The sequence below is a fragment of the Gigantopelta aegis genome, chromosome 9 (genome assembly GCF_016097555.1).
Source record: "Gigantopelta aegis isolate Gae_Host chromosome 9, Gae_host_genome, whole genome shotgun sequence".
Lineage (NCBI taxonomy): Eukaryota > Metazoa > Mollusca > Gastropoda > Neomphalida > Peltospiridae > Gigantopelta > Gigantopelta aegis.
Window position 1 is genome coordinate 27,720,531 of NC_054707.1, and position 27,773 is coordinate 27,748,303.

The following is a 27,773-nucleotide window of genomic DNA, read 5'->3' on the forward strand; positions in this document are numbered from 1 at the left end:
AGAGTACATTGATTTATTTACCATCGTCTATTGGATGTCAAACATTTGGCAATTTTGACACATAGTCTTAGAGAGAAAACCCGCTACATGTTTCCATTAGTAGCAAGAGATCTTTTATATGCACAGACAGGACATCACATACCACGGCCTTTGATGTGCAGGTCGTGGTGCATAGGCAGTACCGATAAGTTCAAGGCAGATACAAGTAGGGAAATATCGATATGTTGGAAATAACTCCAAATAGTAAAACACATCCTAAAACACGGACTATGTACTAAGGCGGTACACGAATATCGTCTCAGTGGTATAGCATTTCCTCACATTAAAGTTTCTAGCCTGCTCCTTTTAAAAGTAAGTTACGAAAATTTTAAGTTATGAAATGTTTACCGTCAGTAAACAAACAATAAACTGCTTGTGTGCAAGTTCATTGTTCTTTGTTGCATACTTTTCATGTTATTCAATTTCACAAAGTGCAAGTTTAATGTTTGAACACAGATCGTCTGCACTTAAATGTACATACATTTACTCGTTATCCGCCATATTCCTATACGAAAGCATAGTAAAACAACTCGATATACGGCCATCGGACGATCTTGTGTACCATCTACTAGTTTGTGACAAATAGCTGACCATGTATGTGCACGTACAATCGCATGTCATGGTCAGTCAACCGCTTGTTCACTAACGCTGGCTAGACTGGGTTGTTTTTCTACGCTACACAGTAAACCGAATAAACACTTGGGGAACCAGTCAAAATAATTTGTAAACGTTAGCTGGCTGAACTTGGTTTAGTCGATAAATGTGTGACGTCACGAGGTACAGCCAGCATTGTCACAGGTGATGGTCGTTGAACAATTCCGAAATGGAAAATCAATATTGCTACCTTTTTAAAATTATTTTTAATCTTTTAAAATAGTATGTAACGTTAAGCCCCCACCCGCCCTCCAAAATTACTTAATTATCTCTTACAAATAAAAATAAGAAATCGTTTTGAAATGTTCTAAACAAATACCCCTCCTTCAAGTTTTAAAACGTACTCTAATTGAGCCTCTCTTTGGGCGTTTGTTCCTCAGTACTTGTAAGCACATCAGTCAGAATAAAGAGAGCTGTAACATAGCATATTTTGTTATTCTGTTACATAGCATATTTTGTTATTCTGTAACATAGCATATTTTGTTATTTTGTAACACATCTAGGGTACTTTGGGGCCGGTACTGAGCTTTGGTGCACTCGTTATAACGTCAAAATCAGTTGGGTCCCAAAGTGGGCGGTATAACGAAGAATGATTTTGTGTGTGTGCGTGCGTGCGTGTGTGCGTGTGTGTGTGCGTGCGTGTGTGTACATACATACATACACACACACATAAACATACATATATATATATAATAATATATAGTAGAGTCTCGTTGGCTTGACCTCAGAAGGGTCATATACACCGCAACGCTCCAACCAAAAACGAAGTCTCGAGTTTTTTGTTTGGTAAACCCTTATATTAACTGATGATGGGTCGAACACGTCCAGGGTCGACTATAAGCCTTCGCTCGGACTAAATTATCGGTCCCGTCTGTGTTATTAGCTATATTTCACTCGAACTGGTGATCCATCATATTCAAATGGAAATCCACCGAAAAGGATCAACAATTGCTGTGCTTGCTCAGTTAGCTATTACAACCTTCGGATTAATTATTTAGGTGGAACGAGATATAAATGAATCGGATAATCGCAACAATAGCCATGCAATCCTTTCTCTACTATCATGTTAATTAATCAGCTATCGGTAATGATCTTTCAAGTACAGTTAGTGGTACGGTATCTGTTAGATGACGTCGGCGTGAAGCATTACTTTGAACACGTCTACAAGACCAGTTTTAAATGAAACAATGGGCGAGTTAATCAAATGTGTGATTGTTGAAGTGATGACATTTGATTAATACTGACAAGAGCTTCTTCGTCACACAATCGAAGTAATTTTTAATAAATTCTTTCACTCTGATATTTTGCTATATAACGCCTTGATGAAATGTTTAAGTTTGCAGTTACCAAAATAATATGTATCTAATTCAACTTTCTAATTGATGTTACGGAAGTATCCGATGTTGACCGAATGGTTTGGTTGAACTACCCGATGGGTCGAACACTTTCTCGAGCACCAACGGGGTTCGAGCCAACGGGATTAAACTGTGTGTGTGTGTGTGTGTGTGTGTGTGTGTGTGTGTGTGTGTGTGTGTAATATATTCCAGTTTACACTGACAGATTGATAGGTGGTGGTGGTGGTGGTGGTGTGTGAGCTTGAGTGTATTAGGTCTGGAATAGAGAACATATTTACAGAAAAAAAGCATATACATGTATATAGTATATACATTAGAAAAAATCTAATGAAGAAAACAGGTAAAGAAGTAAACAAACCCAAGCCTAAAATATAAACATGTCTATGTTATGAGGTTTACATTTTCGTGACATAGGAATCTTCTGCTGCCTCTTCGTCTGAGAAATCGTCTAGGTCGGGCAAAAGAGGCAGGATGTGTTGAATCTTAGCCACGGATAATGCGTCATACACGTCGAGGAAAATATTATCTTGTGGTATTTTGTCAAAGCAGCCAGCGTGCTTCATCGCACGTCTCATGTCGTAGGAGCATCCAGCTAAGAAGACCTTGATGTTCACGTGGCCATACTCGGTGAAGATATGACTCAGCACGTTGGCGCCGGACGCGTCCAGGTAGTTAATGACAGAGCAGTCGATGATCACGTGATGTGTCCTGCGCAGCTTCTTCAGCTTTTCGTCTGTGACAATCTCCTCCCCATCTTCCGGATCCTCCTCGTCATCTGACCTCAAGGTCGTGCTCGAGTCGATGCTCATATGTCGAGACACTATGCTCTGGTTGGAGGAGCCGAAAGCGTTTTGCTTCAGAGTGTAACCGTCAGTGGTTTTCGTGTCCGACAGGGAGAACGCGGGACACTCTATGCTGCTTATGGAGCCTCTAGGTGTCGACAGACTGGCAGCTGAATCGTTGCTGTTCATCCGGACGAGGTTGTTCTCAGACTCACTCAGTTTCAGACCGTCGTTTTCAACGCCATTTGTTTTAGTGTAAGATTCGCGGTTATCTCCCAGTTTTTCCTTCTGCTTGGCCAGCCGGGCTAATCGGACTTCGTTCTTTTTCAGAAGCTTCAGAAGTTTCCGTGGGTTCACTGTGCTTCTGTAGAGACGATTTCTGAAAATCTCTGCATTTGCGAAATACAGTGAAGACTGGAAACGGAAAATTTTTATTCCTGAAATTTCCACAGAATCTTGATATCGTTTGTGTTCTACCAGTGCGCTGTCCTTCATTGTTCTGCCGATTCTGTATCCTCGTGCAAACTGTGTCTGGAATACGACCGTAATAAGCGAAACACACACGCCAATTCCAAGTCCGAAATCGATGTCCAAGAAAACAACACTAAGAATGGTAAATAACCAGATAACGAAATCAAATTTGTTGATGTGCCAAAATTTCTTTCCGTCACCAATCTGGATGAAAAGTCCTTTCAGTGATATAAAAATGATGGCTGCTAGAATTGATTTTGGAAGTTGAGTGAAAAGAACACTGATAACCATTATAAGGAGAAGCATGAGCATGGTTGTGAATATTCCATTTAAAGTTGATTTTGTGTTCATCGCACTAGAAACCATGGATCTAGGTGGTGCCACACTCGAAGGGAAACATCGAAAGAAGGAACTAACGAAGTTGCACATACCATATGCTATAAATTCCTGGCTGTCATCCACTTCATAGTTGTGCTTTTTGGCACAGATTTTTGCCATCGCTATTGTGTTGGCAAATATGAGAATGGCAATGATGAAACTGTCAACAATCAAACTTGGAACTGTGTTCAGTGGAGGGATTGTCGGTGGTGGAATGGTATTCGGAATCTCACCAACCACTGATATGCCAAAGTTTCCTCCAAGATCGGCAAAGTATGCTATTACAGTACCTGCTATAACAACGAAGAGTTCAATGGGCAGGGGTACAAAAAGCTTGTGTTTGAACCGTTCATTAATGCACTCCTTTACCAAGAAGATCACAATGCAGGTAATCAAAGCGCAGACAATAGCAGCGACGTTCACTTCAGATATCACTCCGAATATCTCCATATAGTTCTTTACAATCTTGAACACACCAGAATGTCTTTGAACGGAAATGCCTAACATAGCAGGAACCTGACTTGTCGCAATATGAATAGCTGCGCCAGATGTGAAAGCGGCAAAGAACGATTCGGAAAGGTATGCAGTGATGAATCCCAGTTTGAGGATACCCATGAGGACCATCATCAGCCCGGTTGTCAAGGTGACAGTCATGGCAATCCCTTCCTTGAAGTCGAGGTATTCCGGGACGTCGTCCAGCGGTACGTGAGTTCCGTTGATTGTATAATTAAGCAAATGGGGGTTGTTCGCGACATAATCCGCGCCCTGCCGATCCACGACACTAGCAGTGAGAATACATATAACGGCGCTTGTTCCCATCGATACGTGTGCAGAGGTTCCAAAAAACACATATAGCAGCACAGGCCACAGTGACGTGAACAAACCGTTTTCGATCTTCACAGAAGTGAGCTGACCAAACGCCAAGGCTTGTGGGATGTGAAGTATTCCGACAGTTAGTCCAGCAAGGATGTCTATCAGCAAATTCGTCTTCAAGTTGTAGTAGCGCAAAACTTTTATGATCGGTATATATGTACAAGCGGTCTTCCACAAACGTTTCTTCGAACAATAGAGTTTCCCCCTTATCTTCTCACACAGAGTTCGGCCTGACGTTTCACTTTTGAAGTGTACTTCATCAAAAGCTATTTGCGTGTAGGGCGGTCTCTTGATGAGGATTGCGTTGTCTGTTGTACAGGCTGGCGGGCAGGAGAACCGACGCCCTTTTTTTCCGTAAGGAGCCGGGGCCATGGGCATGCTATCTACTATGGAGACGGAGCGCTTCATGGCGACAACACTTTAGAATCTGAAATGCATATATACACACATGAATATAATATAATATAATATAATATAATATAATATAATATAATATACAAAACTTCGCATACGTTGTTTTCGCTTCCTATTTATTGCATGAGTTTATTTTGCGCAAGAATATATGGTATGTTCTTGTGCAAAATAAAAGAGTGCAATAAATAGGAAGCGAATACAACGTATGTGAAGTTCTGTATTTATTACATACCTTCTTTTATGTTTTACAAACACCATTTTAAATTTAACGTCATAACAACTCTTTCTTAAATCTATGATTAATACTCCTTTCATGGATTTTCTTAACGTTAAGAATCTTACTCTGCGAAGACCTTGTGTAATGTTTCAAATACGACGTGACGTAATTTGTAAATCATATATTATGATGTCAGTAACTAAAAGGCGCTAACTGCAGTAAAACTAAAAAGGGAATTCCCCATTTAAAAGTTCCGGTCCATATTGCACATACCGTATGTGCGATACAAAATAAATTTATTACACGGTGTCAAAATGCCTTTATCACTGTAGTAAGACTGAATAGGTATGTAATAAAATATAATATATATATATATATCTATGTATTGATGTATGAATATCTATATATGTATATGTATATGTATGTATGTATGTAGAATATGTAAGTGTTGGTGCATGAATATCTATATATGTATATGTATGTATGTTTGTATGTATGTATGTATGTATGCATGTGTGTCTATCTATCTATCTATATCTGTATGTCTGTATGTATTGATGTATGAATATCTATATATTGTATGTATGTCGAGGTTGACTATTACATACATAGATATTAACGCACTGGCACAGGGGATAATTAAATCCTTTCTGGCCTCAAAAATTGTCCCATGCCGTTGCTGGGACTCGAACCTGTGGCACCGATTCGCCCGCAAATTGCAAGACTAACCACGATATCGAAGCTTCCATAAAAAGGAAGTTTCTTTAACTCAACCATATGCATGGAGCCTACAATCTACGCGGTCGAACCCGCTTACGTGCATGAAACAGTGGGCAGACCTGGCACTGGCTAGTATGTATTGATGTATGAATATCTATCTATCTATATCTGTATATCTGTATGTCTGTATGTATGTACGTACGTACGTACGTATGTGTGTGTGTGTGTGTGTGTGTGTGTGTGTCTCTCTCTCTCTCTCTCTCTCTCTCTCTCTCTCTCTCATCTATATATCCATCCATCCATCAATCCATATATATACACACACACACACACACACACATTTACATATGTATGTATGTAAATAAATAGATAGATAGAAAGACAGATAGACAGACAGACAGACAGATAGACACATATACATACATATATACAGAGAGGGGGAAAGGGAGGAAGGAGGAGGGAAGGAGGCTACTTCGTGCTTGTTTTCGAATACGATTTTTATGTCAACGAGTGAAGTGTGAAGTAATGAGTGAAAATATGGCTTTCATACATCATGAGTATATATTACATATATAACAATGGTTAACACGTTAGAGAAATGTAGCTAGAATAATTAAAGAAGCAAGGGAAAATCTCTCTCGAACACACCCAATAGCCGATGTATTTTTCGTGCTGGGGTGTCGTTAAACATTCATTCATTCATTTACTCTCGAACATGTCATTTCCTGACTCTTGTAGTCATACATATGATGTCCCTCTCTTAAGAAGCCATATTGATTATGCTTTAAATCGGTGAAAAATATAAATATGTAGTATTTATGATGATATCTACTTAATTAAACTAGTTTTGATATATACAAATGCGGAAGTGAACATTTTAAGTAAAAGAAGATGATATTAAAATACAATAGTGGAATAAAGCTATTTATTAAGGAGTGAAACAGGACATGATAAATGATTGCTGTAACGGTCATGTAACCTTTTCCGTGTAGCATAGCCATCAGATTAATGTAAGGTATTCAGCACGTCTCTCTCATTCAGATTCAGTTCTTGTCAGGCCAGTTAACGACGCCAAAAATAGACTAAAACGGGCTATTTTCGTTAGCTTGACATCTCAACAAAGTGATCTACAGCCATTGCAAAACGTACCTAAATGACTGCTATACTGATGCATGATGGTTTAGTAACACAAAAGCAGGCATCGACCTTAGACTTTACAATTTGTTAGCCCTCAACAATGACATTTCTGTCAAACAATAAGTCAAACAAACAAAACATATTTTCACTCACGTCACTTTTCCAATACACTTGGTCTTGTAGCTCAAGGTGTCAGTAATTCGAGAATGAAAAACAAAGTTAGATATGGAATATTTTATTTATTACGCCCCAGTACATTTTAAAATTTAGCTGTTCGGTGTCTAGCATACTGTGCTTGCGACAGCTGATCTAAGAAGTAAAAGAGGCAACCACCTACTAAAAACCGAATTAAAATGTTATTTTAGAAGTGTTACCGGCCTCGGTGGTGTCGTGGTTAGGTCATCGGTCTACAGGCTGATAGGTACTGGGTTCGGATCCCTGTCGAGGCATGGGATTTTTAATCCAGATACCGATTCCAAACCCTGAGTGAGTGCTCCGCAAGGCTCAATGGGTAGGTGTAAACCACTTGCACCGACCAGTGATCCATAAATGGTTCAACAAAGGTCATGGTTTATGCTATCCTGCCTGTGGGAAGCGCAAATAAAAGATCCCTTGCTACTAATCGGAAAGAGTAGCCCATGTAGTGGCGACAGCGGGTTTCCTCTCAAAATCTGTGTGGTCCTTAACCATATGTCTGACGCCATATAACCGTAAATAAAATGTGTTGAATGCGTCGTTAAATAAAACATTTCTTTCTTTCTTTCTTTCTTTCTGTCTTTTTAGAATAAATATTAAAGTGTGGCAAAGGTAAATGTAAAAGTGACAAATTCCTTGAGGAAACAACACACTTTAAAAACAGTCAAACTGGACGCGTTAATCCATTAAAACTTGCTACCGTATAACATTCTGTTCTTGCAAACAAAAATGTGGTTTGCAATATATAGGACAAACAGTGGGTAAACTGTCTTTATGAATTAATGGACACCGGAGCAACATCAATTGATATCCCTACAAACACACTTTAACACGAATTGTCATTCCATGTCAAAAATTGTCTTTTACAAACTAAAACACCACATAGACTTAATGACGTTTTATTTAATGTAAAAATATCTCCGTAACATTTTAAATATACAATGTAGTATAGTGACATTACGTTGTGCTTCTGTACGTTGAAATATTGGTTTTTATTACTCATATGGGCAGAAAGAAAAACAAAACATTTCTTCCCCTATATACGTTTTGACGTCATAGTCAGTGCTTTACTATAGGCCTTTAATCAAGTGTAAGAATAGTCTTGTTGATATGACAGTTACCAAAACAGTCATGTCAACAACTAACTTACGTCATCGGCGATACGTGCGTCACAGCTATGACGCAACGCTGTCACTTGTTCTCAGTTATTATTACCTTTTCCTACTTAAAATGTGACTTTGTACTTTAAAATTTCAATATATGTATGTTCATTTAGTGGTCTAATGTCTGTTCTCACGGCAAACCGACCGCGCATCAATCGAGCGCTTTCCCACTGGGCTACGTTTCTCCCCTTAATTAAGTTGGAATTTGACCTGTTGTTGTTATTTGACAAGTAGCATATACTTGCAAATATTTCACTTTGGATTGTATTCACTGAATATCCTTTAGCAGGGCCATAGCTAGCATGGCCGTAGCTAGCATAGGGCAAGGGGGGCTAATGCCCCCCCCCCCCCCCAAAAAAAAAAAAAAAAAAAATTCGGAAAGCATTATAGAAACTTAAAGAAAAGGAGTTTTAGACTATTAACTAGTCAGTAGCCCCCCCCCCCCCCCCCCCCAACAAAAAATCATAGCTACGGACCTATTTAGGTGTTCCAATGTCAAAGTCATTGTCAGATTCAATGCCCAACTGATGGATAGTAGCGACGTTTTTGGACTTGTTTTTGCTTCTGCTCCTATTTTGACTTTTCATTCGACTTCCGACAGCTGTCACACTTTTTACCGAAGGCTGGACACTTTCTTTTTTCACAATTCCTGCCACAGTATGGTGGGGGGTTTTTTGGTGGTTTTTTGCGTTTTCTTGGTTTCTTAAAATTGAGAGCGAAGAGGTCATTTCTGTCAGCATTATCAGTACCAGTCATAACTTTTACTTTTGCTCATAGGGCTTCTAGAATATGGTAGCCCGACGCCCGTGGCTTTTACAGTAGGGATAGTAAAAAGTGTATTCCATCATCCCCGATGGCGAGTAAAAAACCCCAAATAATAATAAATTAATAAAAACACAACATTAAAACATTTTTAAAACCCTCTCAAAAACATTCTCAATACCAAGCAAAAATATCGCCATTTTTGTTCACCATCTCATATCAAAGTCTAATTATCATCGATATATAGGCCAACCATCAAAACATTAATCCTCTTACCAGTTTAATTTTATTCATATATAAGCTGAACACACAAAAACGATTTCCAAGAAACACTTTAGCCATATTGTTTACAACTGGTACTCAATGTTTTACTATTAAAGGGACACGCCCTAGTTACGACTAGTTGTTAACCATTACGGCGTTGTTTTTCGCTATTAAACCCATTTTTTTTCAGAAATAAAATTCCACTTTACTTACCGTTTATTATTTAGAATATACATTTCCATTCACCTGAAGTGCTTTTGGGTAATCCTGGTAATCCTGATGTTTGTAAAACCACGAAATGCATTTTTTTGTATTTCTTAACAACAGGCGTGCACTCGAGAAAAAACCGTTAAGCAAGCGAGGTCCAATCTATTTTTAGAGCGAATCTTCCTGTGTAAACGTCACAGACGTTGGTATACCACGTGATCGTTATCATTTTTGGTTCGGTTTGTTTTTTCGTGCACGGTTCGCGCAATTAACATCCGATTTGTTGTCGTTTGCTTGTTGTTCATTTGTGAGATTTTTCTTCACAGTTCGTGAACATTTTCAGTAACAATAAAGTTCAGACAAGTAAGTGTCTCAATACAAAACGTTACAAACCCTTAAAACCAATAAGTTTGCTAAGTCTTACGATATCTGGAGAGGGGATACAACCAGGACAGAACAGTTGGAACATGTCCAGGAGAGGTAAAAAGAACGCACCCCAAGTCTGTGCGCACTCTGTGAAATTTGTCGTGACGTAGGCATTGTTGTGCTTCGAGCGACATCTACCGGTGACATCAGAATACTAACTTTAATAATTATTTCAAGTAATTGGGACATGGGGATTCCCATGGTATTTATCGATATAAAACCTGCTTTTTCACTCCATTTGATAAAAACGTGATCTAAGTGTGTTACAGGTTTGTAGATTAACCAAATTATAATTTATTTTCGCTGGATGGAACTAGGGTGTGCGGCTTTAACACAGCGTGAGTTTTTTCTTAGTGAATTGTTAATGCAGTAACAAGTTGGTATTGTACTTTCCAAACATGAAACATGATTAACAAATTACCAACATGGTGATACAGATAATATACAAGTCAGATCTCTTGGGTAAATGACACACAAGTCTCCCGATAGAGTTGACATTGTTACTGAGACCTCAAGGGTCTTCCCTTTGGGTCCAACCTTCCCGGTTTCTATATCTTTGGGTATCTGTATTCTCTGTCTTTTTCTGTGTTTTTCTTTTATAAGACTCTGCTAAAATGGTTACGTCTTAATGTTAATGGGTATTTATTTCCCGTCAATAGCATTTCCCTAGGCACGTACCCAAAGTAAGACCTCTTTGTGAATTGTGTCACATGATAAATTATAATAGTTAACTGCCGACAAGAAGTAATACTTAATTGTTGGCAGACCGGGTCTTAGCTGGGAGCATCAATTAAAAATCCGCAGCGTCTTGATTGCTGTGATTTAGTTTGACGTTAATTGGTCTGATTGCTAGTCTCTAAGTAACTAAAGTCTAAGTTATTGCATAATTGACAGGTGACACCCTAGCAATTAATTGAATCGTATATGAACGCTAAAAATGTATAAAGTACATTTGAATATAGTTGTAAATCGTCCACTGTGATAGTTCTCCCTCGTCTAAAGAAAGACTCGTCCCGAGTCAGAAATGTTGTAGCACAAAAACACAGTTTCATCTATCAGACAGGTTTTCCGCTTGTACCGTAATTTCGTTGAGTCAATTGGTTAGCGTTCACGTTGTCTGAGGCAATTGTAGATGGGCGTCTTCAGTTCGAATCCAGTCACAGTCTGTGATGGTGTTGTCGTCTGTATAAACGCGTCCATGGTTTTTGGCTACATGAATGTCAAGCTTACATTTAAATTTAATTTATTTGTTTTTGATAGGTATTGAAATAGGTACATGTACATTTGAGTTAGCATTTAGAAAAGAACATTTTAAACACAGAACATTTGTAATGGACATAGATTTGCATGACATTCGGAAATTCTTTTGCCAAATAACCACTTACCGTTTTGACAGACCGTGTCGCTTGGGAATTTCCGTTGTGTAGAATTCCGTGATAACTAGTCGTCCGGATTTTGGGTTTTCGTTCACACGAATATTGATGCATTTCTGTTGGTCCAACCGTTCTGTAAGTTCTATTTCTGTCAAATCTTGATTAGAAAAAGTTATTTTTCGCAAGATTGTGCTCGTATCAATTATACTTGATTATACTTGGTCCAGTTACACTCGGCTGTACTTGGATGTAGAATCATGTCGATTGTGTTGTGGTCGCTTCGCTGTAGTCAGGTAGATGTTTATTGTACTCGCTTAGCTGAAAGTCGATGTAGATCTTGCTGTTGTACTCATACATCATGTAATATAGAATTGAAATATGTCGTGGCCATCAACAATCTCAACTCTGCCATCTATCTTGGTGTACTCGTCTGGCTGTAGAATAAGTAGATTTTCATTGTATACTCTGTGCTTGACCGAATGCTTCTTAGCTGGATTCGCTTCAGTGTGAGAGGGCTGAATCTTGCCCTGCATCTCCACCAATTAACACAGCGTAGGTTTTCTTAAATGAATTAAGATAAGACTCAAGTTGGTCTTGTAGTTTCTTGTATTTTACTTTCCAAACATGAAACATGATTAATAAATTACCAACATGCTGGTGCAGATAATATACAAGTCAGAGCTCTTGAGTGAATGACACACAGGTCTCCCGAAAGAGTTGACATTGTTACTGAGACCTCAAGGGTCTCCCCTTGGGTCCAGCCTTCCCGGTCTCTGTCTCTGGGTCTCTGTGTATTTCTGTCTCTTTCTGGTTTTCTTTTTATAAGACTTGTTAAAATGGTTACGTCTTAATGTTAATGGGTATTTATTTCCCGTCAATAGCATTTCCCTAGGCACGTACCCAAAGTAAGACCTCTTTGTGAATTGTGTCACATGATAAATTATAAATCGTCCACTGTGATACTATTTTAAGTAACACACCGTAGGTGTAATTCAAACGGTCACCAAATTAGTTTCCACTAGTCACTTTTGCTGATTATGGATTCAAACTCACGACAGATGTCAAGTGTTTTACTTAAAAGTTAGCTTGTCGTCCTGCAAAAGTCTTGTGCGTACGGTATTGTCACATAGAATCCTGTCACGAAACAAATATCTTCCAGTGCTCCATAGTTGCACGTTTTTGCCTCTTTTTTGTAACTTTTCCGCATAGATTTCAATAGGTTTACTGTCACACTGTTTCCGTTCGTTTTTCCAATACAGAACTTTTAAAATTGCTCCAGCACTTTGTTTACATCAATTTTGTGTTCTTCGTGCTCCCATTTCAGACAATCATAAACATCCATAGCCTCTGGACCAACGTTAGCAACGTTGCGTTTGTCAACTTTCCGTCTTGTTCAGTCAGATCGGAAGCTATATAATAATGTTTTCAAGTAGGTTTAAATTTTGTCCAGTTACGTGCTACGTCCATGTCAAGTTTCGGTGGAAACGATAATATTGAATGTGCCATCATTTTCTTCTCTATGCATTTGTAAACTTTCTGTTGTAAATGTTCGCTTTTCCGCTTAATTTGTGGTGTAGCTTATTTTGTATATTACCCAAGGTAAATGTACAACCCTTCTCACGTCATGTTTCAGGATGCTTCTATCATTCTAGTATAAACAAAGAACGATACCTTGATTTTATGACACCTAGCATTTATTCAGGGCCGTAAAAAAAATCATCCGGTAAAAATAATAGAAAGCTAAAGAAAATCCTCTGCTTAACCGTTTGAGGAGTTTTAGGTATGCTCGTTCGTTTCTTCTGCCCCCCCCCCCCCCCCCCCCCCCAAAAAAAAAAACAACAACCAAAAAACAAACAAACAAACAAACAAAAACAACAAAACACACACACACACACACCAAAAAAAAACCTCCCAAAAAAACAACAAACAACAACAAAAAAAAACAACTTTTTTTTTTTAAAATAAAAACTCCTAGCTACGGCCCTGTTATTCAATATGGCGGTTTCCCCAAGCTACACGAAGGTCGCTTATAACAACAATAAAGGAACATGCAACAAGACCGCTTCTATTATATACAAATACTGTTACATATCTTTCTATAAATCCATCTATCTATATATGTCTGTCGATCTGTATGTATGGATGGATGGATGGATGGATGTATGGATGTATGAATGCATGCGTCAATGCATGTATGTATGTATTTCGTATCAGTCATTGTAGGCGTGCATGCCGAGTATAAAAACCTTATTAGAATGCTTACATTCGGTGACAAGTAAAACAAATTAAGTTTTAAAATAAAGATGTCCTCAGACGTGAAGTACTCTCTCACGTTCACAATCAGTCAAATGCAACATGTAGAACAGCCCATCCAAGCATTCAGGTAGAGATCTACTGATCACAGACATACAATATTAACTACAACACAATGGAAAAGGCCGATCGCTTCAATCAAGCTAAAGTAGCCCATACGGACGTGCACATTGGAACAGTGTTCACCCACGTCGCTTTCATGAGTACAACATTACTGGATTAAACACCCGAAACGTGTTAGCTCTGCCGTCAAGGAGATTTTCTGTTACCCATTTTCCTTGCGTTCATCCATAGTCTGTTTTGTGCTTGCGTTTTAATTGGAAACTTGGTACATTGATTCTCTAGGGTATATATTTTTCACAAACTAGTGAAACAGGAATCGATTATTTTAAGAATAGATATTTTAAAATAACGTCTACATTTTTGTATAATCTGAAAATTAGTTTATAAATGAAACCGCTGAATTCTTTTACTATCGGTTTAGTTGTTTAATTAATATGAGTGATTTTGAGTTAATTTATACTTGAGGCAGGCAACCACATTGAATCTGGAATAGAGAGACATAAATATGTATTTTGAAGTTAACAACTCCCTTCCCCACCTGTTGCTAACTACGGTTGGACTGCTGGTGCTCCTTTGCACCTGCCAATGTAGGTGGTCCCTCCTTCACCCACCTCACCCCAACCCTTTCCTGTCCTAGACGGAGGTACAGGTTGAGGCCTGTACTCGTGTCCAGGACATAGTGCGCTACAATAGCTTGCTCTAAATGTGCACGTTAAACCATTTTCCGTTCCATTCCATAACAACTTCCTGTGGAGGGCCGAGTTTAGGTTGGACTACATTTTTTCTATTAATCTTTTGGGGCACTTGGAATTGCCCATTTTTAATTTTTTTTTAAGGACATATAAATTATTTAATTTTTATTGTTTTATTTACTTTTTTGGAATTGTCCAGTCAAAAATAACCGTGACAATAAATTAACTAAAACTATTTTCTATGTTATAGTTACATCATCTGAAAGATTTGTCTAGTTAGACCACGGTTTTTGCGGCTGTTGAGTGACGGGTGTAATGATCGTGGGCGTAGCCCGAGATCTATTACACCCGTCACTCAACGGCCGCTATAACGAGTGATGGATGAGGTAACTAGCTTCTACCACGTCCCCATTACCGCGCCTTCATGACGTCATCAAGGTCGCAAAGAAGTTTTACAATTTAATTTTATCGGCTACATTTCACCTTGCTTCGTAGTCCGAATCGGACGTAGCAAATGTTTAGCAGGTGAATACAATGCATTTATTGTGGGGTTTTTTAGTGGAGAATTTAATATATTACTCAGCTTGATAATTACCATGTAGATAATATACTCTGTCAAAAAAGAAACGCATTTCGTTATTTATGATCGTATCACAGTCGAATTTGACATGAGTATGTAACAATGTTCTTGCTATAGACTGACGGCAGTGGAGGCGTTTTCGTCACCAAACAGCGTTGCACGAGGGCGCTGAAATCAGTACCTTGTGTGGCCACCAGCAGCAGCAATCACTGTGCGACATCTCCTTGGCATTGACTGAATGAGTCTCTGAATCCGGGAACGTGGAATCCTAGCCCATTCTTCCTGCAGTGCATGCGACAGTTGCGGAAGCGTCTGAGGCTTCGGGTCACGCTGGCGTACACGTCTGTCCAGTTCGTCCCATAAATGTTCAATGGGGTTGAGATCTGGCGATCTTGATGGCCATGACAGCACATTAACGTTCTCATTCTGTAGACTGTAGGAAATCCATTGTTACATATGCCGTACGCGGCCTGGCATTGTCCTGCTGAAAGAGTTCTCTCTGTCGATCCAAAATGGGAAGCATGTGACGGCGAAGAATTTCATCCCGGTAGCGTGCAGCTGTCAGGGTGCCTTGTACGAACGCAAGTTCACTTCTGCCGGTGTATGAGATGGCTCCCCACATCATGACACTCCCTCCACCGAATCTGTCAACTTGAGCCACGCAGGTGTTGGCAAAATGTTCATTGCGGCGTCTGTAAACACGTTGTCCATCACGTCGCTGTAGAAGGAAACGTGACTCGTCGCTGAACCATACCCATACTCGCCGCCAGTTTCCCAAGTTCCACCCCTGTACATTCGTGCACCAGCGAACACGTAAATGTCGATGTTGACGTCGCAGGACGGGGCCAACATACGGTCTCCTAGCCCGTAAACCAGCTTATCGAAGTCGGTTCCGAATGGTTTGTGCAGATACCCTTCTCAAACCAGGTATGCGTCCAGCAGTGTTCGTTGCTGTGGCAGTTCGTTGATGCAAGTGCAGAACCTGGATGTAGCGATCTTGTGTTGCAGTTGTTATGCGAGGTCTTCCACTTCTGGGCCAGTCTTCAGCTGATTGAAACTGCTGGTACCTATCCCTGAGACGTGAAATGGTGCTCTGATGGACGTTCATGTGGCGTGCGACTGCTGAATGGAGGCGGCCTATTACAATGTTTCGATTCGGCATCTTGTAACTCGTCTACGTCGAAATGGAAATGAGGCATCATTGCGAGCATTGCAGCTTTAAATACCCATCACTACCCCAATCTTTTCCCCGAGTTTCACGTCTATTCGCCAAAATCTGACCATTTCACGCCGATTTCCTGCAATTGTCGCACAACGTGCCACAACGTGCGTTAAATTTGTTATAGGGTGCATTTGGACATGCTGTCCTATTCCAGGAACATTAACAAACATGTTCATTCAGCAACATTGTAAAAAAAACCCACCCCGATATATTGTAAAATCAAACACTTTTCTTCTTTCCCTATCGCCTATAGGTGCGTTTCTTTTTTGACAGAGTATATATATGTTGGTGGATTTTGGCACGAGCTTGGCCATGATTTTATATTGAGAGGTACCCATACGTGGGGAAGGCACCCACACTGTATTTGAGTAATGTATATAATTATAACAGACTAATATATATATATATATATATATATATATATATATATATATATATATATATATATATATATATATATATATATATATATATAAAACGAGTAATTGGGGTCGTGGGGAGGGTACTTTTCAAGATTTACACGGGCCCGCGGAGTGTATATGAAAATGGGGGCGGTGGTGGGGCGAATGTCTGTGGAGTGTATGTGAAAATGGGGGCGGTGGTGGGGCGAATGTCTGTGGAGTGTATGTGAAAATGGGGGCGGTGGTGGGGCGAATGTCTGTGGAGTATGTGAAAATGGGGGCGGTGGTGGGGCGAATGTCTGTGGAGTGTATGTGAAAATGGGGGCGGTGGTAGGGCGAATGTCTGGAGTGTATTTGAACATGGGGGCGGTGGTGGGGCGAATGTCTGTGGAGTGTATATGAACATGGGGGCGGTGGTGGGGCGAATGTCTGTGGAGTGTATATGAAAATGGGGGCGGTGCTGGGGCGAATGTCTGTGGATCAAAATACATGTATTTGTGGGCCCGGACATTTTGAATTTTAGGTGTTCAAATACATTTAAAGGGACACGCCCTAGTTGTTAACCATTACGCCGTTGTTTTCGCTATTAAACCCATTTTCTCACAAATAAAATTGCACTTTACTTATATTTTATTATTTAGAATATACATTTCCATTCACCTGAAGTGGTTTTTTGATAATCCTGGTAATCCTGGTGTTTGTAATACCACAAAATGCATTTTTCGTATTTCTTAAAAACGCACGCGCATCTGAGAAAAAACCGTTGAGCAGACAAGGTCTAATCTATTTTTAGAGGGGATCTTCCCGTTTCAACGTCACAGACGTTGGTATACCACGTGACAGTTATCGTTTTGGTTCGGTTTGTTTTCTTGTGCACGGTTCGCGCAATCAACATCCGATTTGTTGTCGTTTGCTTGTCGTTCATTTGTGAGATTTTTCTTCACAGTTCGTGAACATTTTCATTAACAATGAAGTTCAGACAAGTAAGTATCTCAGTACAAAACGTTACAAACCTTTAAAACCAATAATTTTGCTAAGTCTTACGATATCTGGAGAGGGGATACAACCTTGGGGGTAGGGCTGGGGAGCACAAGCTATATTGTTACCTTTTTTAAATAGAGTAGGACAAAAAAAAAACACTTACATTTTCGTCCTTGGGAGGGGAAGTGCCTCCCCACCTCTGGTTCCTACAGACTCTACTACTACTGCTACTAATAACAACAATAATAAACGGTGCATCTAATTGCTAATAACAATAGTTTAGCCACTAGTACCCGGTGCCGAATAGCAAATGTAGGATAATTTCGGTTTATATATAAAATGTATTATTTCAAACACTGTAGTATAGTCAACATGGTCAGTGACGGACTGTCATTGTCGTCTTATCCGATTCAAGTATTATGATTGCTGCAGCAGCCACTTACTCAACAGAAGCACCTATGTTGGTAAAGCAACTTCCTGTTCCAAACTCATTCCTTTCGCTGTCCAGGACATAACAGTTGGAACATGCCCAGGAGAGGTGAAAGGAACGCACCCCAAGTCTGTGTGTACTCTTGGAAATTTGTCGTGACATAAGCATTTCTGTGCTTCGAGCGACATCTACCGGTGACATCAGAATACTAACTTTCAAAATTATTTCAAGTAATTGGGTCACGGGGATTCCCATGGTATTAAATGTGTTACAGTTTTGTAGATTAACCAAAATTAGAATTAATTTTCGCGGGCTGAAACTAGGGCGTGCGACTTTAAAGCTTTATTTATTTATTTATTGCCCCAGCAGGCACTCTAAACGGGGAAAATAAAATGCATTGGTTTAACGTACACTACTATTGGACGATTTGACGCCAACAAACCAATCACCTTGTCGGTACTAAATATGACGTCATCACGATTTGGCAAAGCACACATAATGACGTCACGTAGTTTAAAGAGTTTGTGTTTATGTCTTTCTGGTTTTAGTGTTAAATTTGTAATAAAATGGTTGTTTAATGCAATTTATTATAGATATTCTTTACAGAATATATAGAACTTTCGGCTTTGAAAATTATCCGTGAATCGTGAATAAAATACAAAGTTAAAGCAATACCCAGAACAGTAAAGTAGTTAACGTCGTTTCTATATACATGGACGTGTAGCCGTTGTAGGCTACATTGAAAATAAAGGCTTTTAAAACCCCCAAATACCTAGGGTAATAAATAGAATAAAAAACTAGGTACCACTTATTATCAAATTTATGTCCCTCGTGAAATAATTTTCATTTGTCACTCGCTAAAGCTCGTGACAAGTGAAAATTATTTCACTCGGGATATAAATTTGATAATAACTGGGAACTTGTTTATTATCCTCTATATATATTAAACAAAATAATTATTTTATATTTACAGATTTATATTGTAACTTTATTACTAATGTTAGTAAAAATGTTACTTTTTAAAACAATTTTCTAACTTACTTCCTACCGAACTATGTGTGACCTGTAGGCGTAACTTTCTTCATCCATTCAGCAGTCGCTAAAATGTAGGTCAGACACGCCCGTGGTCTAACTATGGGATACACCACGGGTAAAATCAAAGGGACCGACACCAAAGCGTGATACGAATAAATACTATAGGTTATTTGAACGACGCATTAAAATTTTCCCCTACCCCTTTTTATAAATAATTCGAAATCGACCATTAATAAGTAATTTTTCTGTCCCACACTTGACCACTGGCCATGCCAGAGATCGGGTGTGAGAGAGACGTGCCTGAACCTTACAGAGATAGGGTGTGAGAGAGACGTGCCTGAACCTTAATTGGATAGAGGCACACTATTCCTCTGAGGTGTGGAGTATTCACAGAGGTGCCAATATAGAACAAGTTCATATCGATTTATGTAAGCAATTGCTCGGCGTTAACAAATCTACCCATAATGCATCTGTTTATTGTGAATTTGGAAGATACCCCCTGAAATATCAAAGAATATATAGAATACTTAAGTACTGGGTACAACTACTGACTACTGAAAACTATATTTTGAAAACAGCGTGCACAAATTTGGTAATATTGAATAACACATTCAAATCTTTTGTTTTGTGAGGTTTTGTAAAAGAAAGTTTAAATGAACTAGAATTTGGTCATCTTTGGATAAACCAGAATGTCATTAATGAAAATTATACTCTAATGAAGCAGCGCATTTTTGGCCAAGCTAAGCAGAATCTGCTAAATGAAATTCACATATCAGCAAAATGTACATTATATAAACATATTGTAATAGATATTGCTCTACAATTTTATTTGTGCAAGCACATACCCGCCCACTATAAAAAAATACATAACCAAATTAAGATTATCATCCCTCGACTTGGAAATTGAAAGAGGAAGATACCATAGTCATGAACGCAATAATAGAAAATGTCACCATTGTAATAACGATGTTGAAGATGAATACCACTTTATGCTAGTTTGCCCATTATTCCAAAACATAAGAGAACGATATATCAAGTTAAACCACAGACGAAATCTTTCTGTCTTTAAATATATACAGCTGATGCAAACCCAAACATTAAAGATTTAATTAATATTGGTAAATATATTTGTTTGGCATGCAAGTTACGGCACTCATCTGTTGTCTAATATTATAAACGTTATTACTTTTCAAACGCATATGTTATAACTGTGAATGCATGTACGTATTTAATATATTTTGGTTTACATATTTTAATGTATTGTTACTTAATATGTTGGATCAAAAGCATGTGATTCATTGTATATAATAATTTAATTCTCCTGTGTGTTTATAAATACTGTGTGCTGATAAGCCTGTAGCTTAAATCAATAAACGAATTGAAATTGACAATAAAGTTTACGCTACGCTACAACTTCTTGTCTCATTCTCACTCTTTCCTTCTGCTGTTTTTATTTTCTCAGTTAATTCTTACCGCACAGGCCGAGAACCTTAGTTGCTATCTGTGTTCTATACTGTTTTATTCTCTTCGCAGCCAAGCAATGTAAATTGCTGCTTACATCTTTTTACTTCCAAATCTTTTCTCAAATCTCTTTTCTCTTTCCTCTCTTGTATTGGTAATGTTTTAACTGAAAGCGGGCCCTGTTTGTGATCTTGTGTAATAAAATAAGTGTTAACTGTTCATCTTTGTTCTTCTTCCGTGAAAGCCAGTTGCTAGTGGTTAATTCAGTACTTAAAACAAAAGAACCTGGGAAAACAGGCGATATTCAAAATAAATATAGAAAATTCTGAACTTTGGTGAAATCGCCTGTTACACTAGTAGAGAAAGATTTTCACTTTTTAAAAACCTTTTAATTAAAAAAAAAACCTTTAAATCATTGTACAGAACAATGTACTTGTAACTGAAGAGTGTTTAATTGTGTAACGTCAAACATCACCCTCTTTGGCCTTCACTGTGATGTCGTTTGAATTATGTTATTGAATTTTCTGTTTATACTTTTTTTTTTTTTTTTTAGTCAATACTAGATAAAGAATCATTTGCTAAGCATCCAAATGACCATGACATGATACATTTTACTTTATAATAAAATGAGACAAATTGCGTTGTAAACGTTAAGCATCTATTCACAAACATACCAACCCCCATATGTTTCCCCCTGAAGTGTTACGTAGTTGCTGAAGGCTTTATTATTTAGTTTGAAGTGTTTTATGTTGAATTAATGTCTCTTGTAACACGCGGATACATAGGTGACAAGGAGTGGTTTGTTTACGAAAATACGGTAACATTCCATAATGTAAACGTACAGATTTCTTAGAAAAGCACAAGTTAAGTGCTTTCGTAAGAGGTCAGTTTGTGCATATCATTTACGCCTTAAAAATGTGCTTGTCTTGACATAAGTAATTTTCTGAAGTTGTTTCCAAGTATTTTAGTGCAGCAAAGAGAGAGAGAGAGAGAGAGAGAGACAGAGAGAGAGAGAGAGAGAGAGAGAGAGAGAGAGAGAGAGAGAGAGAGAGAGAGAGAGAGTCTATTCTCTCTGTTTTGTGTACATTACAGGAAGCAAGTTTCATGTCAATATTCTGTACAGCATAATGTATTTATGTATCAGATAAATCAACCTCCACTGATGGGATTCGAACCACGGACTCTCTGCCAACCGAGCTAATAGGTAAATTCCCACTAGCTACTGCTAGTAAGAGCACTTTATACCAACACTACTGTATACTCTCAAGTGAAGTTACGTACTATTGCGGGTCCTCACTGGGTTAAAATTGTTTTCAAGATTGTGTTAAAAATCAACCCAGTCCCTACATTGGCTCCAAATGTAAATCAACCTCTTCGGAAGAGGGAATTCGAATCACGGAGCCTTAGTATGAAAGTCCAGCGCTCTACGAACTGAGCTAATTAGCAACACTTTAAGCAAACTACAGTAAAACGTCTGTACAAGACCACAGAGAGAAAAGGACGTGTCTTATCACTCGTTTTCGGGGTCTTGTCATTTCTAGAGTCGTTGACACCGAGTTGCCGATGTATTTATCGAGCTGGGGTGTCGTTCATTAATTCATTTTAGAGGCCCCACAATTTGTATTGTGGAGGTTAATACAGAAAACAAGCGTCATGTCTTCAGTGTCAATCTTCCATATAATACAAATAGCAAACATCATGATTTATATGTATTCAGTCTGAATCAGTTAGTATTCTGTAAATACAGAAAGAAAGCATCATGTCTTGTAATTCTCTTCGCAATCACTATTGTGAGTATCAAATATGAAAAGCGTCATGCTGTAGCATGTGTTGGTATGTGTTCACTGCTAAATTGTAGATTCGGTGCAATACAGAGCAAGCGTCCTGTGTGTGGGAAGATCCCCTGTAAACATGTAGTGGGTCTCCTCCAAAGACTACATGTCTCAATTGCAAAATGTTTGATATTCAGTAGCCGACGATTAATTAATTAATTAATGTGCTCTGGTGGTGTCATTAAGTAAAAAAAAAACCTTGTTTTTATTACTAACATTTTAAGTATAAAGAAGAAACGTTTTACAATTTCTGATAATGCTTTTCATGGTTAACTATTGTTAACCATGAAAAGCATTATCAGAAATTGCATTATCATCCTATTGGATGTACATCGTTTGTCGAAGTAACTGTTTAGTTTCCTACAACGACCAAGTTGTCATATACATGTCAAGTTTCCACATGGTGCCTGACAATGCATAGTCCAAATAAACCTGTCTCAGCAGTTTGGTGTTTTAACTATCGGCCTTATGGCTGGAAGGTAAAGGGTTCGCAACCCGGCACCAGCTCTCATCCAGAGTGAGTTTAATATCTCATTTGGGTAAATGAAAGACCGCTATACCGACGTCTATCCTGGAGTTGAGCTGAGTGACCAGGACAGCGTGCACGAACCTTAATTGGCAAACCCAGTTAGCTAAAGTGTGTGTTCAGTACAGAATGTACATAATTGGCCTGACATCACAGAAACAGAACTTACTGCAACATTTATCATGTCCGTAGGAGCTAACGGGGGAGGGGGGGGGGGGGGAGTTCATCCGCTCCCCTCACTTGGAAACGAGCATGACATCACTAGAGCTATTGGGTGTCATTCAATTTGGTAATTTTGACACACATAGTCTTAGATAGGAAACCACTACATTGATCCATTAGTAGCAAGGGATCTTTTATATGCACCTTCCCACAGACCGGATAACACATACCACGGCCTTTGATATACCAGTCGTGGTGCATTGGCTGCAGCGTGAAATAGCCCAATGGGCCCACCAACAGAGATCGATCCCAGATCGACCTGGCATATATAGGTAATATTTGTTTGGTAACTTTATTATTTAAATTACGCTTGTTTGGAGTCTAGCATAATTATGGTTAATTTGCTTGCTTTAGAAAGTGGAAATCCACCATATAGGTTACTGCTACCAAAATTTATGATGGAAAGTTTTATAATATGCTTTACCAAACGCAGCGAGTTTGTTTTTTAGTATGTACTTTTTCATGTAATCGTTGGGTATTGATTGGATTAACGAAAAGACAAAACATCCTTCGTGGGCAATCGATTGTATGGTCCAGGCGAGCTCCCTCAGTCGAATAAACTACATCCGGTCCCCATTTTAAAATAATATATTACTATAATTCAGATAGTTAATGCCATACATAGGCGTCAGAAGACGCCAGTAAGTGTATGTGTATGTTGAAGCAGTTATATCGTTTGCTTTTGGAAAAAGTCCCACTGTTTGAAGTTAACAAAAATGTATGCAATGTCTTTCTCGATAATGGTATAGCACTTTTTAACGTTACATCATTTTAGTACACACATTAGATGTTAGTAGCTTTTCAATGGTATAGCACTTTTGGACTTTACATCATTTTAGTACACACACTAGATGTTAGTAGCTGTTCGATAGTATAGCACTTTTGGACTTTACATCATTTTAGTACACACACTAGATGTTAGTAGCTGTTCGATAGTATAGCACTTTTGGACTTTACATCATTTTAGTACACACACTAGATGTTAGTAGCTGTTCGATAGTATAGCACTTTTGGACTTTACATCATTTTAGTACACACACTAGATGTTAGTAGCTGTTCGATAGTATAGCACTTTTGGACTTTACATCATTTTAGTACACACACTAGATGTTAGTAGCTTTTCGATAGTATAGCACTTTTGGACTTTACATCATTTTAGTACACACACTAGATGTTAGTAGCTTTTCGATAGTATAGCACTTTTGGACTTTACATCATTTTAGTACACACACTAGATGTTAGTAGCTGTTCGATAGTATAGCACTTTTGGACTTTACATCATTTTAGTACACACACTAGATGTTAGTAGCTTTTCAATGGTATAGCACTTTTTGACTTTACATCATTTTAGTACACACATTAGATGTTGAGTAGCTTTTCAGTGGTATAACACTTTTTGACTTTACATCATTTTAGTACACACATTAGATGTTGAGTAGCTTTTCAGTGGTATAACACTTTTTGACTTTACATCATTTTAGTACACACATTAGATGTTGAGTAGCTTTTCGATAGTATAGCACTTTTTGACTTTACATCATTTTAGTACACACATTAGATGTTGAGTAGCTTTTCAGTGGTATAGCACTTTTTGACTTTACATCATTTTAGTACACATATTAGATATTAGTAGCTTTTCAGTGGTATAGCACTTTTTGACTTTACATCATTTTAGTACACACATTAGATATTGAGTAGCTGTTCAATGGTATAGCACTTTTTTGACTTTACATCATTTTAGTACACACATTAGATGTTGAGTAGCTGTTCAATGGTATAGCACTTTTTGACTTTACTTTTTCTACCATTTACCATTTTAAGCAATGCATCAAAACAAACATTCTGCGATCAGTTCTCAACATAATATATTGATTTTGTTCAAAATTACAATATTTTGCATTGCATACTTTTTCCGCTATTCAAAAGGTAGGATATTTTTTAACCATATGTCAGTGGTAATTTTTAAAAGCAAAGATGGTCAACTTATGATTTTTATATCTTATTTTTCTGGATCCTCTGATACTCTAATATTTTGCATTAGTTTTGTTTTCCTCTTATTATCCTAAATTAAAAATGGCCGCCAAACGCATCGTCCATAGAGCATTCTTGATGCGATGTGGAACTTGACAAGTGGTTTCCAAAACATCATACGTACAAAATAAAACCATATCAACAACAACAGCAAACGATCATACATGTACATTTAAATTCGATTAAATAAGCTAAAATGTACATATTAAAAACGAACTAAATATCGAAACTTTTAATGTATTGGTTATTTCCATTAATTAAAATCTTACCAGTTGTGGAGTAGATTGACTTTTAACAACAGAGTCCGTAATGTGACAAAAAAGCGTCGATTCCTTTCCTTGACAGCATAACCAGCCTGTGATCTCGCAATAGGTCCGTTGTCTTAAATACCCGTCGTGCGCCCCATCATCAATTTATCAAGTCACGTGTTTGCCATAATATTTTGTCTTACATGGTCTTCTGCTATTCCTCGGAAACCACGCCTCCAACGACGACGGAAACGGTGACCGTCGATGTGTTAGTAACACTGACGCGTTTGATGACGAATGACACACTGTCATGAATTCTAATATACCACTTTGTCACCATCATGCAATTTATGTTGTTTCTGTCCGAGATCTGGTGACGACGTGCAGGCTAACCTTTTGCGGATAGGCGTGTTACGTTGCCCCGTCAAATACTCATGTTGACCATGATTACATGGACATAAATCAAGACAAGGAAATGTGTTTGTTTTTCATACGGCTCTTCGAGATAATAAATAATTACTAAGCCAGACTAGTATACCAGATTAATAACGAAAATACCTAGAGGGTGAGAGTCAGTATATTGTCAACTATAGATCTGAATGAAACTTGTTATCTATCATCTGACACCCATATTTAGAAACAGACTTGTTGTTGCTTACGTGAATTCATTCAAAGGTTTTTATCTTTATGTTTAGCGTAACTGTAAGAGTTTTCTCTTGATTGATTGAAAACATTTTATTGTACCAAGAACAAAAGAATTGGGCTCAAGTTTTCTGTTTAAAAACAAATGTCTCAAGTTAAAAAGTTTGTTTTGATTAACGGAACAGAACAGAACAGAACTTTATTACACTCAGGCCGTTATGCATCGGCGTAAGAGGAACATACATATTCTGATTTTGACAAGATGGTTTACAGGAGGGTACAAATAATAGGAATACATTGCTTGGTACATATATGAATACAAATACAGTGCATGGCATTACATTATAAAGATATGTGTATTAACAATATAAATACATATTATAGAGACATGTATTAACACTATAGATACATTCCGTGATGTAACAGAGTAGAGATATATTGTAAAATATAATTATTCAGAATATTTTAGTTACAAACTGTGTACTTTACAATTCTTGATATTATAATATATATATATAGATATAAATATTTAGTGCATTTCAATTTTTATAAACCTGTATAATTTGATGTAAAAAAAAAAAAAAAAAAAGTTTCATACATTAATACTAAAGAAGTAAAATAATGTAATACGATTTAAAATATATCAAGTATAGTTGTATGTTGACCTTTAGTTTCATTAACTGATTAACGCATGGTAATTTTGGTTGTTGTTGGGTATTGTTGTTATGGGCGTTTAAATACTTGAAAAATTATATTCATGAATTTAGCTAATTTTTTAGTGTGCTTATTCTTTTACTGCTCATAAGTTCTCTAAATTTATATATATTTGGTCGGATATAATAATATGGACGTAAACATTATTTCCGGGTATTATTGAAAAAACCTACATAGAAATAAATAATGAAATTCGTCTCCTATATCGTTTTCATCACAAATAGTACAAAGTCTATCTTCTAATAGAACTGTATTCCAACGTCCAGTCTCAACAGGTAAATAATGTTTAGAAGTCCTAAATTTTATCATAACGGTAAATAATATTTCAGGAATAATATTAAGATCATTTTCAAAATTTAGTTGCTTTTTGAAATGTTAGTAGGTTTTACCTCTCGATGACTCTGAAATATAATTTTTTCCATGTTTGTAAATACTGGTCGTTTTGTCTTATGCTAATTTATTGTGAAAGCCATTACAGATAGAATGGTTTGTGATAGCCATATATTACTCATTCCTAGATGATCTAAAATATTTTTAACAGAAGCAATCCAGTTGTAGTTAGTTCCATTGCTAATATGGTCTCTCATCACTGATTTGTATAATAATAGAGATAGCTTAGACTGTTTCTCTGAGATAACTCGTGCCCATTAACAGATTAATATTTTGTGGATAGTCAACTTGACTGGCATTCTATCAAGTTCACCATATAACATGAAAAATGGGGTCGCTTTTTTTACATGAAGAACATGTCTAATAAACTTTATTTGAACACAGTTATAGATGTTGTTTTGGTATCCCCATATTTCACAGCCATATAATAATATTGGCAGAACCATTGTGTCAAACATTTTGAGTTTACATTCTATTGATAGATGACCATCTTTTGCTTTTGCCAGAACGAAATACATAGCTTTTGTCTCCTGTTGTTTAAGTCTAGTCTTAGTATTTTA

At 37.7% G+C, this 27,773-nt stretch overlaps 1 protein-coding gene across 1 annotated transcript; it reads right to left on the reverse strand.

Moving 5' to 3' along the window:
- Positions 1-2,113: 2,113 nt before the first annotated feature.
- Positions 2,114-25,837, reverse strand: LOC121381087 (sulfate transporter-like). Its single transcript, XM_041510188.1, has 2 exons — positions 25,489-25,837; positions 2,114-4,979 (listed from the first exon to the last, which is right to left on the reverse strand). Exon 2 carries the CDS (start codon positions 4,958-4,960, stop codon positions 2,444-2,446), a length of 2,517 nt encoding a protein of 838 aa, XP_041366122.1. The 5' UTR covers positions 4,961-4,979; positions 25,489-25,837; the 3' UTR covers positions 2,114-2,443.
- Between the last annotated feature and the right edge of the window lie 1,936 nt (positions 25,838-27,773).